The 21,025-nt window shown below is 41.3% G+C and overlaps 1 protein-coding gene across 1 annotated transcript in view; it reads right to left on the reverse strand.

The window, feature by feature from the left end:
• agpat2 (1-acylglycerol-3-phosphate O-acyltransferase 2 (lysophosphatidic acid acyltransferase, beta)) overlaps positions 1–21,025 on the reverse strand; it is a 39,677-nt gene that overhangs the window by 4,465 nt on the left and 14,187 nt on the right. The window contains exon 2 of the mRNA XM_037692336.1: positions 11,269–11,402. Coding sequence (XP_037548264.1) covers positions 11,269–11,402 — 134 coding nt within the window. The remainder of the gene's footprint in view (positions 1–11,268; positions 11,403–21,025) is intronic.

Raw genomic sequence — 21,025 nt, forward strand, 5'->3', positions numbered from 1 at the left:
CTGAAGGTCCGGCTCTCTCCAAAAGCATCTTGGTGCTCAACGGCTACAGAGAGAGCTGATCAGAACCCGACCAGAACAAGACCAAGGCTGGTGAGTCCTCATATAATGTTTCAGTAGCTACTGTGTAGTACATATATGCATGCTGTTAAAATGACGTAGGTTGAAGAGTTTAGAACATTTCAAGGGTGTGGGAAGGGTTTTATAAATTCTTACAATATTTATAAATAATAAAATAAATAGACTGTCGCTACTTCGCGGTATTTCACTTACTGCGGGCGGGTTTGAAACCGAACTGCCGCAATAAACGAGGGACTACTGTATAGTTATCCAAATAAATTAGCAGGTTTTGAAAATTCAACAAAAAGATACTGGTGAAAACAAAAATAATCTACATTTAATGCAACCTATTGTTCTTCAAGTGCAATAAATGTAACATTTCCTTCTAAAGAATATTCATTTTCAAATAATGTGATCACAATATTGACCAAAATTACTAGAGCTGTTCCGAGCGATAGGCCACCGATCATGATTGTCTGATTTCCGTTAAAAACTATGTGATCAGCTGATACTGATCAATGCCTTTCAGTGCTGATCATAATAACCGATCATCTTTGCAGCCTGCAGAGGTCCAGTGGTATATATGTATATTTAATCAATGTTTTGAGATTTATTTGACTTCCTACACCATTAGCCTGTTGAGAGCCTCAATGTTTTCAATCTGTTTAAGATTCTGTTATTGATAGCTGGTAAATGTTTTCAGTTGTCCTTTTGACTGAATAGTTTCTGTATTGTGCCTGCAAGAATTTTATATTTGTTGTCTTGAAAAAGTAAATAAAAACATGTTTTTGTCCAAATGAAGGTGATTTTATGGTTCCTATTTTCCAGATCACGTAGCAAGTAGCTCTCATTTTAACTAAATCAAAAAATTTACAGCCAATTCATGTGATTGGTATCGGCAGCAAAACAAACAAACAAACAAAAAAAAACTCAGATAGGAGCATCCCCCTCAAATAATTGAGCAGCCCTACTCTGAGTGCAACACTGGATGAAATAAAAGTAATACACAGCATGTGTGTAAACAAATTCAGATTTTTTCCTGCAACTTTTAAGAGCACGTTTCAGGAACAAGACGTCATAAAGGACTGATAAGAGTCTCGAACGTTCAGTCATAGCACCAACAGGTCCAAAGGTCTGGAATAATCATTGACCTTTCCATTTTCTACTTCCACAGCTGTGTGATACTCTGAATTAGGACATAAGCAATAAAATGTAGTTAAATGTGAAGACAGGTTTCTTTATCGTTGGGAGTTGTTTCCAGATGTCATCAACCTCTGTGCCGTGCGCATGAGATGTTGAAGGCATAAAATGAGAGAAAGTGGGTCGGCATCAGCTAAATAAATCATAGGAAACACCAGAGAAGGTTGATCGAGTCTGAATCGAGATGAAAGAAAGAAAAAAGCAGCACAGAGTGCCAAATTTACATGAAAGAGAAGGAGTATTTAAAAATGCAGCTCCATCTGTGGAGGTGACGATTTCGCTTCCAAACAGTCTCATCCCACCAGCTCGACCAAGAGCAGCTATTAATGGCAACGTGTAGCAGTTGGCATGGCAACTTGAGATGCCAAATCAGCCTCACACAGCGTTTCCTCAGCACTAATTAGATGCCTGGCTTTTCCCCTGCTGTCACTCTCCTTGGCCCCAAGCCTGGCCTCATCACTCACCAACACTGTGAAAAACACTCAGCAGCAGTGATGGGAAGAAAACACACCGCGGCTAAATTAGTGTCTTTTACATTCAGATTTAGGAACAAGAAGATAAATGTTGAAAGGATTCAAAATGACGACAAGAGCAGAATGTGAAACAAGAGCCAGTTCTAAATCATGCTCTTTATTTAATACTGACAGCAAGCTGGCACCTTGCATGCCAAAGATTTAAATTAAAATCCTTTAATGTTGAAAAACGATGGCTTTGTAGCGGTTTTAGACACACCTTAAAACCATATTTATGTGGGCTCTTATGCAATATTTGAAATGTCAAGCTTGGTAAGTGTTGAGAATGACTCGGGTCAATTTTAGGTCAATATCTGTAAAAATGGCTGAAAAATAGCCAGTTTTGTGTTTTGTCAGATTAGTTGGCTGTGGCAGCATTCTTGAACTGGATTGATCCCAAAAGTAAACCAGTTGTAGATATATATCCAATAATTATTTCTTAAAAGTGTCATTAACATATGTCTAATGATTCATGAGATATTTTGTTAACAGACAGAATTGACTTCAAATAGTAATGGCAGCATTTCAAATAAATGGTTACATCAATGTGGCAGCATTTCGAATATGTATGAGGAATCAGTCTCAGCTACTACCACACCAAGATTTAGTTCAATATCTGTAAATTTGACAGTTATATCCATAACTGTGCTATTGAAAGTTGCTCAGCTGTGGCAGACATCTTGAATTGGGTTAAAAAGTTAGTCAGGTGTACATGCATAACCAGTCAGAGACAAAGACAGATGAATCCATTATTGCCGACCTCTTGCCTTTCGCTGGAGAGCATACTCTCTTTGGCTGCATGGCGCTTTGCTAGTCACCTTTTCTGTTTGGTTAAGTCCTGCATGTCAGCAAAATGCTGGTGGGCAGAAATATTAAATTTGTCCTAGACTTCCCATGTTGCCCTAACATACCAGGAGAGGTGGTGGTTTCTACTGTAGATCACAGAAGTTTGAAAGAGATATAAATGATAACATTTGTCCACGTCAGTCTTGGTCTGCACAGAGTTTCTGTAAAACAACTGAATGATGTGTTAAATCCTGGACGGTGAGATATTCAGCTGTCCTCGTTGTATTTTAGTCGTCTTTTCACCTGTTTAATGGCAGACTGAAAACAGACTGAAACTAACAAAGTGCATCAGATCTGACTGTTCCAGTTCTATGATGACGGCAGCAGACAGGTCTGCTCGCTCTGAGCACAAATTAAAGATTTTTATGCAGCCAAATCTACAAAACAGCTGTCCCTGAAACATTTCTTCTGGTCCCACTTTAAGTGGAGTCAAGTGTGGGGCTTGATCATGGACAATAACCAGAATATTGACAGAAATGCTTAGATGATAATAATTTTTACAACATTACTGAGGACTTATAGAAGAAAGAAAAAAACAAATAAAATTAAATAAAAAAAAACAAGGTGCAAAAATATCCATAGTGGCATTTTCTGGCCAGTCACCTAATTACACTCAGGAACTATTTAATGACAATAAACCAGAGCAAACAACGAACCACAATCAAACACAAAACCAACTAAATGTGTTCTCATACACAAAGGAAACACATGACATACTGTATTGTTCGCCATATAAGTCGCACCTTTTTGCATAAATTTGCAAGTCCTGAGACTTATACACCAAAGTGACTAATATACTGTACGTTTTTGTTTTTTTTTCATATTTATAATCCAATTTTTGGCTGAGATCTGAAGATTTCATTCATTCTGACACGGAAAATATTAAACACTACCATTTTCAGCAGCTAGAGGGCCCACGAGTAAGTGCAAGCCAAGTGTCTCATTAATAGGTAAAAGTGCCTATTAATGGGACACTTGGCTTGCCACACCAGCCACCTTCATCTCGCTCCAGAACTCCTGGAGCAAACGTCAAATCAGCTGCATTTTGCCACGCCGCCCAGGAGAAATGCAGCCGATTTGACCGTTAAAGTGCATTTATTAAGCAAAAGTTCAACTGCGACACACCTTAAAAACAATTATTTGTTTGCTCGAAATTATATTAAAGTGTTAATCTTGTTAAATTCTTGTTAAAGTCCTCCTGTGCACGCTCCGGCGGCCGCCATTTGGCAGCCAATTGATTTTTGGCATAACACCGGCCCACAATTCCAGGTGGTCAGCGGTGATGAATAACAAACGTGATGTGTCAATGATGATGCATAATAGATACGACTTGTATGGCGAAGAAACTTATGGCGAAGAAACTTATTTATGTTTTTTCCCCACTTTATTAGACATTTTTGGACTCATACGGCTTATATGGCAGTGCAAGGTGAAAGGCGGCAAGTACGGTAAGCAAAACACCTGACACCATAGCCCAGTTCAATGACCAGATTTAGGTTAGCAACCAAAGTCAGATATAGATCAGTCATTATAGACTACTTAGCCCAAAATTTTTCAGTCAGGTCATCTGGACGGTTTCTTTTTTTGTGCTGAATGTTTCGCCTTCGATCTTAGACTTCGACAAACCTGACCTGACTGAAAAATGTTGGATTGTATACCTGGATTATTGAGCATGGACTTTGTTGTTTTCAACCAGTTTGACAAGACTGTCAACAAGGAAGAGGGCCGGCAATGGAGGAGGGGGCGTACCAAAGAGACCATCTTATCACAAGCAGAACTGGTTTGTTCCACTTTGGAGTAAGTTGTTGGGGGAAGAATCAGTTCTATTTCGTATAGGCTTCGCCCTTTAAGAGCTGTTGCTTAGTGGGTTTATCCCGTCATGTGAAGCATTGCACTGAAAAATTTAGTCAACACCTACCTGCTGTGTGGGCCCCACCCGGTCCATATAAATTACGTTAAAAGTGGGTAATCGGCTCCCATTTTTCTTCAGCAAGCTAATAGCACTGTCAGAAGAATGAAGGAGGGAAGTTGTCTAGCTTGACCAACCTTTGTTAAGACTGCCTGTGGCCCTGCCAAGTCAACCTCCTGCCGTCCCGGTGAGTTCTCCTCCCCGAGGAGAAGCAGACGAGAAGTCTTGTTTCAAGGTAAGCACCAAAGAGTATTTCTCAGTGGCAGGTCGCTACACGCTGGATGACGCCATCTTGTAATTTTCCTTTTATCGCCAACTCTCGGAGCAAATCGGATGGTTCCTCCGGGACAGGCGACGTCGGCAGCAGCCCCCCGCTGCTCACTCCCTCCTACTGAGCGTAGTGTCGGAACGAGGGGGGCTGAGCGAATGCTCACCCCCCCCCCCCCCCCTGATTCGCATCGGCAACCACACCGCTCCCAGCCGTCGGTGCCTTCCTCTGGAGCTGCCCAGCATAATCCAGGAGGCGGCTGACATGAAGGGACTTTTTCCATCCCTCTCCTCCCCCCGCCCAGATCGGATGATCTAGCGGGAAGGTTTCTGGGCTCCATTCCGGCTTGCCGTCCTGATCCCATCTGGCCTTGTTTCCCAGCAGTGACATCCTACTGGGACGAGGCCGCAGCCGGTCCTGGTAGAATAAGGGCGCCGGTTCCCACATTCACCAGAGTGGAGGGGTTTCACCAAGCGGAAATTCCCTCGGTGCCCCCATGGAGCCAAGCCTGGCAGAGGCTTTCAGAGCAAAGATGTCCAGGTTGGACCAGCGTCCTGTGCCTCCGGGTAAGCATGACCAGACGGTGACATCGCTCTCTAACCGAGCTCACCAGTGTGCGTTCCAGACGGCCGCAGCGAACAATACTTTACGCTGCTGGCGTACAACGTTCAAGAGGCTGGAGGGGACGTAGCGCTCCCTCTACAAGGCAGCTGACGTCATCCTCAACCTGTGCACCTCTTCTCTTGTCTGCCGGTCTCGCATCGCAGCCGGAGGACAAGGTTTTCCAGAGGTCCACCTGGCCCGTCACTCCACCTCCCTCTCGGAGGAGCTGCAGAAGGGTTTTTTTTTTTTTGCTGGAGGGTCCCCATCAACGACTGACGTGCTGTTTGGGACCATTTTCAAGACGTTCCACGGCTGCAGCAGCGTCTCCCCGCTCTGCTACGCCAGCCCCACACTTCAGTTATAAAGTTATGTGCGCTCAGCCCAAAGGTTACACATTGCGAGAAAACTACTGTGTTGGGCACACCAAATCTACTCTCCATCAGAGCAGTGTACATCCCCGGTGTTCTGAACAAGGGGCAGATGTGATGTCCAGGGGCGGTCCGCGTCACGGGGAGTGGACCCTCCACCTCGATCTGATGGCCCAGACGTGGCAGAAATTTGGCAAGTGGCTGTGGACCTGTTTGCAACACGAGAAAACGCTCATTGTCAACTATGGTTTTCACTGAGCCCGCGAGACAAACCACTGCTGGAGGTGGACGTGTTTGCTCACAGACCATGGCCCAAAACACTTCTTTACGCGTTCCCCCCACCTCCTCTGATATTACGGTTTCTGAACAGAGTTCAGGAGAAGGGATTGACCGCTCTCCTGGTGGCTCCCGAGCGCGTGAACGCAACATGGTTCCCAGTTCAACGACACCTGTTATCGGGGCGCCCGTGGAAACTGCCGTGGAGGGAGGACGCTCTCCTCCAGGTGGGAGGGGCGATCAGGAGTTACCCAGAAATAGGCCAGCACCTGTGGGTCTGGCCGCTGAGCAGATTCGCTTAGAGAGGATGGGTCTCCCGCAAGATGTAGTGCGCACAATTCAGGATTCACGTGCTGCATCCACCACAGCGCTGTACACATCAAAGTGGACAGTTTTTCAGTGCTGGTGTACAGAGAAAGGTGTAGAGGCCACCTCATGTCCATTAGGAGGCATGCTGTCCTTTCTACAGCAGCTGATTGACAGAAATTTGGCGTTCAGCACGATTAAACGTATGCTGCAGCCATCTCTTCCTGTCACAAAGGTTTTTCGGAGACAGAACAGCTTTTAATCATCCGCTGATGAAGCGTTTTCTAAAAGGTGTACAGAGAAAGGTGTAGAGGCCACCTCATGTCCACTAGGCAGCGTGCTGTCCTTTCTGCAGCAGCTGATGGACAGAAATTTGGCGTTCAGCACGATTAAAACATACACTGCAGCCCTCTCTTCCTGTCACGAAGGTTTCGGGGACAGAAAAGCTTTTAATCATCTGCTGATGAAGCGTTTTTTTTTAAATGGTGTACAGAGATGCGGGCCTGTTTCACACCCACTTGCTCTACAGTGGGATTTAACGCTGGTCCTGCAGGCCCTGATCAAAGCTCCATTCGAGCCACTGAATCAGGTTCCAATTAAATTCTTGTCTCTTAAAACAGCCCTGCTGCTGGCTTTAACATCCGCTAAGAGGGTGAGCGATTTATCTGCCCTTTCTGTCACTCCGTCATGTCTCAGAATTCAGGCTGACGGCAGCTCAGCTGATCCAATACCGAATCCAGCTTTTATGCCTAAAAACATCACGAGCTCTTTTAAATCAAGAGTGATATCGTTAGAGGGGTTTTCCCCCTCCCGCCACAAATCAGAAGAAGAAGCATCTTTCCATCTTCTCTGTCCTGTGCGGGCGTTGACGTGTTGCATAGCGCACACAGCTGCAATGCGTCAAACTCAACATTTGTTTGTGCATTATAGTGATGCATCTGCAGGTCGCCCGTTATCCACCCAGCGCTTGTCACACTGGCTGTATGAGGCCATTTCTGAAGCCTACAGAGCATCAGATTTAGAGCCTCCTGTCAACCTCAGGACACACTCGACCAGGGGTATCGCATCTTCGACTGCCTTGCATATGGTATGACAATGCAGGACATTTGCACTGCGGCCGCGTGGTCAACACCCCGCTCATTCATTCGCTCTTATCTACGTGATGTGACGGCCCGTTCCATGACACATTCTGTCCTTAGTGCTCTAACAGAATGAATATTGTTGTTTTCATGGAACTCTGTTTAAGCTCACATCTGTCTGCATGCTTCACAGTGTGAGATGTGTTATCAGTCACAAGTTGTGTCTGTTATTTTGGTTCTATTGTCACTAATCAGTTCATGACTATTGTTACCAATCAGTTCATTTGATTAATAATCAGTTCATTTGTTATTATTAATCTGTCTATACTGTTCAGCCATGAATCTGTTGATTCATGGCCCTTTTTCAGTATCTTCCTTTCCCCGTTGAAAGTTTCCGGGGCGTTCATGCACTCAGAACGCATAACTACACAGCATGCGTCTGTGCATGGTACACATAATTACGCAATGCAGAATTACGCACATGGAGAGCTGAGTGACGAGACGTTTTTTTGGGCAAGCTGCCGCTTCGTATGGTGTTCGAATGGACCCAGTGAGGCGAGGACCACATCTCCTTTGCCCTTAACCCACTAAGCGACAACTCTTAAAGGGCTAAGCCTATCCGAAATAGAACGTTGGTTACGTACTGTAACCCCAGATTCTATGAGTATAGGCGTAGCCCTTTAAGTGTCTGGCCTCACTGGCTCCTAAATGGCTGAAGAAAAAGCTATTTGGGAGCCGATTACCCGCTCTTAACGTAATTTATACTGACCGGGTGGGGCCCACACAGCAGGTGGGTGTGGACTAAATTTTTCAGTGCAATGCTTCGCATTACAGGATAAACCCACTAAGCGACAGCTCTTAAAGGGCTACGCCTATACTCATAGAATCTGGGGTTACAGCACGTAACCAACGTTTTGTTGTGCGTTTCCTTGACTGATGAAGCCTTCCGGACCGAGGGTGAAACGTTACAGCACAAAAAAAGAAACTGTCCAGATGACCTGACTGAAAAATGTTTGATTGTATACCTGGATTATTGAGCATGGACATTGCGGTTTATAGACTACTTAGGTTTGAAAGAAATACAGCACATTCTGAACCGGAGCTTTAGAAACTGATTCATGATGCATAAAGATTAGTGCTCAAAACACACTTCGAAATGCTACAAGACAGCAGCAAGGGAAGTCAAAAAATTTAAGCTGATAGCATAACTTCCTGTCAGATGGTGGCACTGACTAACAAGTCCAGCCTCTGGTTCTTTGACCAAAAATGTCCATCCTTTAGAACTTTGACCAATGAAAAGAAGCTAAAACTGGAAAAATATGATGTCTCCTAACGCTCATCAGAACTCCAGCAGAAGAATTCTGGGGAGACTGAAGTTAAACGACATATTATAATGGAAAATAAGTTTTGCTTTCAAACCATAAAGGCAGATCCTGTAGCAGTTTTCTCAATCAGTTGGGGTGGACCAATGTTTTCAGAATAGAAGGGAAATGAGCTATGGTGCATTTGAAGAAAATAGGAAAAGCTAAACAGCTATCAAATTAGACAAAGTCAGACACAAAATAGCCAATAACATTTATACTCAATATATGCGAGTCATTTTTTTAACAGCACAAGGGAAAATGCTCAATATTTTGAATATCTCCAACATAATGCCAAGCACTAACTTTACATTCTATTTGTAACTCTGACGTCACCAATTTTGTTTAGTTAGCTAAATGTAAATGAATGAAATAAACCACTGAATCAGAGATGTGTGCTCAATAAACTGAGATGAAATAAACACAAGTCAAACTGTTTTGGGGTGAAAAATATCTGGGTCGCACCTTTCCTTAATCTTTCAGCCATGTTTTACACTCATATTGAGTCTGATGTTAAAGAAATCTACACCTATTTAGGGAAATATAACCATCGGCATAAAGATATATTTCCATTTGTGTGGGTATTTTTGATCACACAAACAGTAAGCATGAAGTATTTAAGCAGTAGGCTTATTCCATGTCCACATGAAGGCTACAGTGAGGAAAACAAGTATTTGAACAGCCGCAGGGCTGTTCAAATACTTTGACTTTGCAAGTTCTCTCACTTAGAAATCATGGAGGGGTCTGAAATTTTCATCTTAGGTGCATGTCAACTGTGAGAGACAATCTAAAAAAAAAAAAAAAAAATCTGCAAATCACAATGTATGATTTTTAAATAATTTGTGTGTTACTGCTGCAAATAAGTATGTGAACACCTGCCAATCAGCAACAATTCTGGCCCTCAAAGACCTGTTAGTCCGCCTCTAAAAAGTCCACCTCCACTCTACTTATTACTCTATATTAGAAGCACCTGTTTGAGGTGGTTAGCTGCATAAAGACGCCTGTCCACCCCACACAATCAGTTAGACTCCAACTACCAACATGGCTAAGACCAAAGAGCTGCCCAAAGACACCAGAGACAAAATTGTAGACCTCCACAAGGCTGGAAAGGGCTACGGGACAATTGCCAAGCAGCTTGGTGAAAAAAGATCAACTGTTGGAGCAATTTATCCTGATGCATGCTCAATAATCCAGGTATGTTGGAGCAATTACTAGAAAATGGAAGAAGCTAAACATGACTGTCAATCTCTCTCGGACTGGGGCTCCATGCAAGATCTCACCTCGTGGCGTATCAATGATCCTAAGAAAGGTGAGGAAATCAGCCCAAAACTACACGGGAGGAGCTGGTCAATGACCTGAATAGAGCTGGCACCACTGTTTCCATGGTTACTGTGGGTAATACACTAAGACGTCATAGTTTAAAATCATGCATGGCACGGAAGGTTCCCCTGCTTAAATCAGCACACGTCCAGGCCCGTCTTAAGTTTGTCCATGACCATTTGGATGATCCAGAGGAGTCATGGGAGAAAGTTATGTGGTCAGATGAGACCAAAATAGAACTTTTTGGTCTTAATTCCACTCGCCCTGTTTGGAGGACGAAAAATGATGAGTACCATCCCAAAAACACCATCCCTACTGTAAAGCATGGGGGTGGAAGCATCATGCTTTGGGGGTGTTTTTCTCCACATGGGACAGGACGACTGCACTATATTTAGGAGAGGATGACCGGGTCCATGTATTGCGAGATTTTGGGGACCTCCTTCCCTCAGTTAGAGCATTGAAGATGGGTCGAGGCTGGGTCTTCCAACATGACAATGACCCAAAGCACACAGCCAGGATAACCAAGGAGTGGCTCTGTAAGAAGCATATCAAGGTTCTGGAGTGGCCTAGCCAGTCTCCAGACCTAAACCCTATAGAAAATCTTTGGAGGGAGCTCAAACTCTGTTTCTCAGCAACAGCCCAAAAACCTAGCTGATCTAGAGAAGGTCTGTGTGGAGGAATGGGACAAAATCCCTTCTGCAGTGTGTGCAGACCTGGTGAAAAACTACAGGAAATGTTTGACCTCTGTAACTGCAAACAAAGGCTACTTTACCAAATATTAACATTGATTTTCACAGGTGTTCAAATACTTATTTGCAGCAGTAACACAAAAATAAATTATTTAAAAAAAATTACATTGTGATTTCTGGATTATTATTTTTTTTTTAGATTATGTCTCTCACAGTGGACATGCACCTAAGATGAAAATTTCAGACCCCTCCATGATTTCTAAGTGAGAGAACGTGCAAAGTTGCAGGGTGTTCAAATACTTATTTTCCTCACTGTACATATGGCTAATAGCAATGACTGTCGTACAGGTCAAAGATGTAAACTTTCCCTTAAAATTTTAAAAGTTATAATTAATGTTTACACTCCTAAAAAGACGTTCAGCTGAAATCAATCTAAAACAAATGTTTTGTCTTAAAAAGTGTTCCAGTACCAACCCAAAACATCCAGAGAGCTCTGGTGGTTGGAGATGATGACATATGGACCTTCTGTCTGCAGATGTTCCCAGCCGCTCACTTCAATCCGAAGACCCAGCAAGTATTTGACATGGCTAACCATGAAACGAATGACCCTGTAAGTGGGAGAAAAACAGGTAAATTACAGAGCTGTTGCATAAGTTACTGTGTTGTACGCATAGACTGTACATATACACTGCCTGGCCCCAAAAAAAGTTGCCACCTGGATTTAACTAAGCAAACAGGTACGAGCCTCCTATTGGATAATTACTGCATGGGTGATTATATTTCAGCTGCAACAAGTTATTTAACCCCAACTGGTGCAATGAGTTGCTTCTCATTTCTTAAACAACCATGTTGAAAGACTCATCACGTGGTCGTGGAAAAGATGTCAGTCTGTTTGAGAAGGGTCAAATCATTGGCATCAAGCAGAGAAAACATAAACAAGAGATTGCAGAAACTACTAAAACTGGGTTAAGAACTGTCCAACGCATTATTAAAAACTGGAAGGAAAGTGGGGACCCAATGGCTTAGAGGAAGAAATGTGGCCGGAAAAAAAATCCTGAATGATCGTGCTCGGTGATCACTTAAAACGTTTGGTGAAATCAAATCGAAGAAAAACAACAGCAGCACTCAGGGCTATGTCCTGATGCATGCTCAATAATCCAGGTAGAAAAATCTAAAAAAGTTAAATCTGGTCCTCTGGACATCATGTCCAGAGGACCAGATTTAACTTTTTTAGACTCAGGGCTATGTTTAATAATGAAAGTAAGAACATTTCCATATGCACAATGTGAAGGGAACTCAAGGGATTGGGACTGAACAGCTGTGTAGCCTTAAGAAAACCACTAATCAGTGAGGATAACCAGAAAAAAAAAGTTTCAATTTGCTAGGGAGCATAAAGATTGGACTCTGGAGCAATGGAAGAAGGTTATGTGGTCTGATGAGTCCAGATTTACCCTGTTCCAGAGTGATGGGTGCATCGGGGTAAGAAAAAAGGCAAATGAAGTGATGCACCCATCATGTCTAGTGCCTAGTCATCAATGCAAGACCTTGGTGAAAAATTAAATGGATTGTATTATACAGCACCTTTCTATCTGATCAAGATACTCAAAGCTCTTTACACCACAATCTGTGTCCTCATTTACCCATTCATACAGCACTCTACTAGATCTCTACAAAGCTAATTGAACAAATCATTCTAAAAAGACTAATCAGAGCTTTATCACATTCATACACCGATGGGACACACATCAGAGGCAACGAGGGGTTCAGTGTCTTGCCCAGAGACACTTGGGCATGTGACTGCTGGTGGATTCTAACCCCCAACTCTTGCATTGGAGGACGACTGTTCTAACCACTCAGCCACAGCCGCCCAAAATTAATGCAACACTGGATGGAAATAGATCTTGTGACATTGTAGAAGTTTAATGAAACAATGCCACAGCAAATGCATGCTGTAATCAAAGCTAAGGGTGATCCAACGAAATATTAATGTGTGAACTTTTTTTTTGGCCAGGCAGTGTAGCAAACTGGACACAGGAACAGAATGTGAAAATTGAAGCCGCCCTGCAGGCTGACGTCAGTATAAGTTTGTCTATGTAAACAAATGAGACATTTTCCTGAATAAAACAAAAAATACATCTCATAATTTCTTCCAGGTGCTGACTTCTGTTGATTCACAAAGTTCTTACCTTAGTCATTTGTTAAACCATAAACTGTCCAATATGTTTAGTTATTTAATGATTGTATACAAGTGAAGAGGCGGAGCCTAAAGCCCAGCATCTGACGTGACTCTGGCTTTAAAAAACAAAAACAACATGGCATCCTGCAAACTGAATATCATGGCTTCACCATTGTACAGCATAAGTAGGCAAAAATGCTTGGTTCATCTTTATTTAGTTTTTGTTTTCAAAGCTTTGTCATTCTGATGGCAACTGAATCTGCGAAATTCATTTATTCATGAAAGGGAGACCTGGTGTGTTCTCACAACAAAGCGCTTCTACCAGAGAACAAGTCTGAACTGCTGCACATTTATAGATTGGCATGCACAGCAGCATTGTGATGTTTGTTTTTTGACCTACTTTCCAGGGGAATCCAGCAGAATGTGATATGTGCTATATTAAACAGGTATGAGATTTTAGTTTAGCTCTTATTTTTTAAATAAAAACTTAAAACAACATACAATCTTGAGATTCTCAGCTGTTTAAACGCTGATGTTTGTTTGCTGCAGTGTGGTGAAGGGATGAACACAGTTTGAGTTACTGCTGCCGCAGTTGTTTTAACCCCCCAATCTTGTAGAAACATGTCAAGTTGTTTTCTAACAGTGCCTCTCTAAACCATGTCCCTCCTCCCACAAAAATAATAGAAAATCTTTAAAAAAAAAATTTGAGCAATAAAGGAAGATGCTCTGCAACTGTAGTTAATTTTGAAATAGTTATAAAGTGGAAACTATGACTACAGGTAAGCTCTGCTTTACTGCCAGAGTACATGCATCTCCCTTTATGTTGATCCACTGGACTTGCAGATATGAAGGAATAATAATAAGCCTCTCAGCTAGCAGGATTAGCAGCAGCACACATTTCTGTGCCTGAAGCCCGTTTCATTGGAAGATGTTTCATCTGCAGGACTTGTGGTGTATAAAATGCAATTGAACACAAAGTGGTAGCTGAGATTAGTGCTCGTTAAGATGGCTTTCTGCTTGTAAACAGTTTGTTGTTGTGCTTAGTGCTGTATAAATAAGCCCTGCATGAGGCAAATACAAAATAAGAGTGTGCTGTGAGAAACATGAATTGCTGCAAGTTGGGCGTTTGGAGAGATGGTTGGAAGGTGAGCGAGGTTGGGGATGGAGATGAGAGGAGACCACGGATTGGGAAAGGACAGAAGTGTCTATTATGCCTAAAAAAAATTACCAATGAATTCAGTCTTTATGGCAACTTCGTAAAATGATCAATCTACTGTATATTTTCCACACATGCTTGGGACACAATAAGTTTTCTTGCACAACACACAAATTGAAATGACCTTCAATCCTGGGAAAAATCACTCCCATCTTCATCAGACAAGCTATCTTCCTCAGTACTCAATCATATCATGTGTCTCTAGTCTCGTCTCTTAATTACTTGTTTACATTAGGTTAGATGTCTTTTTGCATTTAATATAGGTCTGTTTGTATTTATTGTTCTATCGTGTATCTGCACCGTGTCTTGTTTTGTTTTGCACGTTATGTTCTATGTTGCACGTGATCCTGGGGAACACTGTTTCATGTCAATATGTACTTGTACGTAGCTGCAATGACAATAAAACCTCTCCGACTCTGATATTGAGTTCCTGCTCAGACTTTTTCTTCTTTCTACGCTTGTTTTTTTTAAATTTTATTAATTTGTGCTTTGATTTTCGAGCCTTACGTTTATTTAATGAAAGTTTTCAGACTTTCTTGTAAAGTTTGTTGCAAATGCTACAAGAAATGTTTACTCTTATTTAGTAAAGAATCTTTAACATGAACTCACTTTATCACTACGACCTAAACAAAACTGTGTATTGACTGCATCTTCAAAGCAATCAGCCCACCCCATCACTTGAAGTCTAGACTACATGTGTACAATCATAAAACTCTGTTGGTTCTACACCTTCACCTTCGTTGAAGCCATTGCAACATGATCCCATCTGATAGAAAACTACAGCTCCTCCATTTACTGTATCTTATTCTTTTTCTCCTGGAACTTTGGGCAGAACAGAAGTTCTCTGTTTATTTAGATCCTGTCAAATTGTTCTCCTCACCCTGTATTTCACTCAGAGTAGACAAATCACTGAATAGGCAACAAAGACACAAAAACCTATCAGAGGTTTTTCACCAGCCAAATATGCACTGCTAACCAAGTAAAATGAGTTTAGATAGGATTATTTTACAACACACCTCAAGCCAGGACTTCGATGCATTCTAGCCACCTCAGTGTGATTTCTGAACGGATCGAGGCAACAAGGAGGACTGAAGATAACTCACCAGATTCACTTGTGTGTGCTGTGAAGCGAGGCAGTAACAGATACAAAACAGTCAACATGTGAAAAGGCAAGCCAGCTTTGGATTCTTAAAAAGAATTGCTAAACCAAGTTATTCATCATGTTTTGCTCCAAGTCAATGCAGCTGGGTTTTCCATCACACCTCTTTTAGTTCAGCGATGCTCCTCATTTCTGACAGATGTACTGTACATAAAGTGTCCAGCTCCATCAATGACTTGTGAGAGGCCAGAGGCTGCTTAAAGACTGGCTAGTTAGTCTGTGAGGCCTTTCATGGAATGGCTTTATGGGGCAGCTGTGGCTGACTGGTTAGAGCGGTCATTCTCCAATGGGAGCGTTGGGGGTTCGAGTCCACCAGCAGTCAGATGTTGAAGTGTCCTTGGGCAAGACACTGAACCCCTCATTGTCTCTGATGTGTGTCCCATCAGTGTATGAATGTGATCTAAAGCTCTGATTAGTCTCTGCAGATGGATTTGTTTATCTTTGTAAAGATGTAGAATAGTGCTGTATGAATGTGTGTGTGGAGGTTAATGAGGCACAGATTATGTTGTAAAGAGCTTTGAGTACTTGATAAGATAGAAAGGTGCTATATAAGTACAGTCCATTTACTATTTTATTAAAGAGCCCTTAGCCTACAGCTGAACACAGAAGATAGCTCATAAGAGGCAGGAGCAACTTAGCAAGTTATAATAAAGAAAAAACAACAACAACAACAACCATGCACAACAAATTTGAATTGACCATTTGAGCCATAACTCTTCCTAACTGGACTCATCTGGCCAAATAATCTCTGTTCCTTTAAGGACGGCGGTAACTGGATACACACACATAACTAAATAAAAATAGAAACAATGCACACAGCCACATAGGATGTTTAACTCAAATTGATCTGTAGCTGCTCTGATCAGGTTTCATATTCAGGTTGTTGTGTACAGAGTTGAATCTTGACTGAACAAACGAGACTGAAACCACTTAAGGAGCTGAATGCATCACTGACAGTTTTTTTAATATTTGTTCTTTGAAGCATGAAATATACCTTCAACATGTCTAAATGAGGGTGAAGTTGGAGGTATATTTCAAGTTTAAAACGAATAATTTACCTGATCATTTAAAGACCACTGAGACTTTTAAATATCTGCTCAAGACATCTTTGTTCCTTGGTGTTTGATCCAGGTAGAATTTCAGAATCAACCAAAGCTGATTTTACTTCTTGTTGTGTATTGTATTTTATTGTTAACTTTGTGTTTCCTTAGTGACAAGACATATTTTCTTGTTATTATTAAATTTAAAAAATTTGACTAAATTGTGAAGCACTTTGGTTAACTTTTGTTTTTATGTGCTATAATCAATAAATTGACATTGATCCTCTTAGTGCAGCTGAAGGCTCAATTATAAAATTTTGCAGCCCCCAGACTATGGAACATCCTGCCCCTTAATATTTGCACCACAGGTCTATTCAGTCTTCAAAATCTCACCTAAAACTCACTTTTCACACAGACTTTTAATTTTAGTTTGACATCGATCAGATCTTTTATGTCTTTCTCTGCTTTAGTTTGGTTTTTTTTGCCTATTTTATTGCACTTTATTGTGCTGTCAGAGTTTTAATGAGAGTTTATAGGATATTTTCCTAACAGAGCACTTCGCTCTCAGACTGCTGGTTTACTTGTGGTTCCTAGTTTCCAAAAGCAGAATGGGAGGAAGATCTTTCAGTTATCAGGCTCCTCTCTTGTGGAACCAACTTCCAGTTTCTGTTTGTGAGGCTGATACATTGTCCAGTTTTAAGACTCGGCTTAAGACTTTCCTTTTAGATTAATCCTCGTTAGGGTTGGCTTGGTTTCCTGAACTATCCTTTTTCCTATGCTGCTATAGGGTTAGACTAATAGAGGGCAAATTGACCTCATTTTATCAAATGAAAAGTTACAAATTAATACCACAGAATAGTTTATATTTGTAATTATTTCTATCCTAACATGTTTTTTTTTGTCTTTCCTCCTAGAGAGGGACCGGCTCACCTCCATTCTGGACCTGCCACTCTGTGTCCCGTCTTTCCTTCCTGTCCTCTCAAACCCAGCCAGTTGAAGCAGATGGCCACTTGTCCTGAGCCTGGTTCTGCTGGAGATTTCTTCCCATTATGAAGGAGTTTTTACTCTCTACTGTTGCATTTGTGCTTGCTCAAGATGGGCGACTGCAACGAAGTGAAGACTCAATGCAATTTGCTGACTACCCTACCTTAGATAAATAATGTTACTACGGTAAATAAGTTTTTATGTATATGAATGTTTTTGTTCAGTGTCCTGAGACAACTTCTGGTGTGACTTAGCGCTATATAAAGTAAAGTGCAATGTGTTGTCATTATTGTATGTTCCCATACAATGGCAAAATTGGTTTCCTGCATTTAACCCATTGCACCTGGGATGAACCCAGTGGAGCGGTGGGCAGCTATGTGGGCGCCCGGGGAGCGATTGGGGATTGGGTGTCTTGCTCAGAGACACCACGACATGTGGGAATGGTTGGGGAGTGAGCCTGGGGCTTTTGGGTCCCAGGTCGGCTGTCTTGCTCTACCCCATCTCGGCCCCCTAAAATTACTTATTGGTTTTTGTATGTGATTTTACAAAATGTATTAATTCTTTTCATTTGTTTGTTTTTCAATGTACTTCATAAATAAACTTGAAATTGATTTGTTATCTTCAGTCCAAAGGGTCTGGTATGCAAATTTATAATACAATTAAGTTATGACCTTAATTAGAGTTCAAAATTTCTTCAATAAAACCTTATCCTTAAAAACTTATGTAGCCAATGATGGTTGTTTTTGTAATGATGTTAAAAAAACAATTTTTTTTTATTAAGAACTATTGACTGACTAGTTACATTCAATAAGCATTGGGGTTATCTACACCAATTTAACGAGGGGGGCGTCGACTCCATAGTCAGGGTGCTCCAATCTGTTGACAAGGCAGGGTGCTCTGCTTGTATAATGGTAGGGGAAACACCGATGTATTAAACTGAAGTTATTCATATTATTTATAAATTTCAAGAAAATCACAATACTTATGAGCTAGTTAAATCAATGACCCCATCATATTGAAGCTAAACTATTACACAGCTGTATCAGTAAAAAATAAAATAAATAAATAAATAAATAAATAAAGACTTTAGCTAAATTACAGAATGGTACAGAGGCATTATCAGGTATTACTTTGTTATAAACAAAGAAATTACTTTTTTTTTAAGTACAAGTGGAAACTTAACCAAGTATTGACAATGTTTATTAAAATACAATTAAATTTTTAATTCAATCAGAAATAATAGTTCAATAATAAGATAAAAAATAAGAAAATCAGAACTCATAGAAAATTGCATCTCAGTTTTTATTATTACTTGAAAATTGGTTTGATAGTTTAAGATTTTCTTTTTAGTTTTCTGTCACATTAAATAATGACTTGGAGTTTCCTTTCATTTAGATAAAGTATTCTTTAATTCCCAAGTTATGATTATTAATATAAGAAACATTTCTGACTGAACAGAGTGCTATGGTTGCAAGAAAACTTTTCCATTTGTCTATATGGTTTGACCGTTGCACCACGATCTTGAGGTGATCTTTCAACACAATCATGACAACACACTCAGTCCAGGGCAAAAGCCGAAGGAATGAAATGACTCCCTGCTGCAACAACTATATGAATTACTTTATGACCACTAGGCTTTTACTGGAGTAAATGTCCTCAGCAGTCTGTATAGAAGCTCCTTTGAACCTGCAGAGCATGATCAATATATGAATTATGTACAGGTCCTTCTCAAAAAATTTGCATATTGTGATAAAGGTCATTATTTTCCATAATGTAATGATAAAAATGAAACTTTCATATATTTCAGATTCATTGCACACCAACTGAAATATTTCAGGTCTTTAATTGTTTTAATCCTGATGATTATGTCATACAGCTCATGAAAACCCAAAATGCCTGTCCCAAAAAATTAGCATATTTCATCCCACCAATGAAAGACAAGTGTTTTTAATACAAAAAACACCAACCTTCAAATAATCATGTTCAGTTATGCACTCAATACTTGGTCGGGAATCCTTTTGCATGAATGACTGCTTCAATGCGGCGTGGCATGGAGGCAATCAGCCTGTGGCACTGCTGAGGTGTTATGGAGGCCCAGGATGCTTCGATAGCGGCCTTAAGCTCATCCAGAGTGTTGGGTCTTGTGTCTCTCAACTTTCTCTTCACAATATTGCACAGGTTCTCTAATGGGGTTCAGGTCAGGAGAGTTGGCAGGCCAATTGAGCACAGTAATACCATGGTCAGTAAACCATTTACTAGTGGTTTTGGCACTGTGAGCAGGTGCCAGGTCGTGCTGAAAAATGAAATCTTCATCTCCATAAAGCTTTTCAGCAGATGGAAGCATGAAGTGCTCCAAAATCTCCTGATAGCTAGCTGCATTGACCCTGCCCTTGATAAAACACAGTGGACCAACACCAGCAGCTGACATGGCACCCCAGACCATCACTGACTGTGGGTGCTTCACACTGGACTTCTGGCATTTTGGCATTTCCTTCTCCCCAGTCTTCCTCCAGACTCTGGCACCTTGATTTCCGAATGACATGCAAAATTTGCTTTCATCCGAAAAAAGTACTTTGGACCACTGAGCAACAGTCCAGTGCTGCTTCTCTGTAGCCCAGGTCAGGCGCTTCTGCCGCTGTTTCTGGTTCAAATGTGGCTTGACCTGGGGAATGCGGCACCTGTAGCCCATTTCCTGCACACGCCTGGGCACGGTGGCTCTGGATGTTTCTACTCCAGACTCAGTCCACTGCTTCCGCAGGTCCCCCAAGGTCTGGAATCGGCCCTTCTCCACAATCCTCCTCAGGGTCCGGTCACCTCTTCTCGTTGTGCAGCGTTTTCTGCCACACTTTTCCCTTCCCACAGACTTCCCACTGAGGTGCCTTGATACAGCACTCTGGGAACAGCCTATTCGTTCAGCAATTTCTTTCTGTGTCTTACCCTCTTGCTTGAGGGTGTCAATGATGGCCTTCTGGACAGCAGTCAGGTCGGCAGTCTTACCCATGATTGCGGTTTTGAGTAATGAACAAGGCTGGGACTTTTTAAAAGCCTCAGGAATCTTTTACAGGTGTTTAGAGTTACATCGTTGATTCAGATGGTTAGGTTAATAGCTTGTTTAGAGAACCTTTTCATGATATGCTAATTTTTTGGGACAGGCATTTTGGGTTTTCATGAGCTGTATGCCATAATCATCAGTATTAAAACAATTAAAGACCTGAAATATTTCAGTTGGTGTGCAATGAATATGAAATATATGAAAGTTTCATTTTTATCATTACATTATGGAAAATAATTACCTTTATTACAATATGCTAATTTTTTTTAGAAGGACCTGTATTTTATTTAATTTGGTCACGTTCTACCCTGCATACATCACACATAGGCAACAAGTCCCATATGACTCAGCCATTCATAGAAAAAAGGTGAGCCTGACCTGATCCATTTACTAAACTAACAAACCAACTCTCTGCTGAGCTTATTCAGCTCAGTCAACAGCTAAAGTTCAGAAGGTGTTCAGGGCCGAGTCACAAGCTCAGACTGAGCAAAAGATGTGAAAGTGCAAGAATATTCAACCAGTACTCGAGTGAGATATTTAACCAATACGGGATTAGAGTTAGGTTTTGACAACATATAGTAGGGGGAAATAATGATATGATCAC

Source organism: Nematolebias whitei, chromosome 18, assembly GCF_014905685.2.
Source record: "Nematolebias whitei isolate Nwh7 chromosome 18, NemWhi1, whole genome shotgun sequence".
NCBI classification, from domain to species: Eukaryota; Metazoa; Chordata; class Actinopteri; order Cyprinodontiformes; family Rivulidae; genus Nematolebias; species Nematolebias whitei.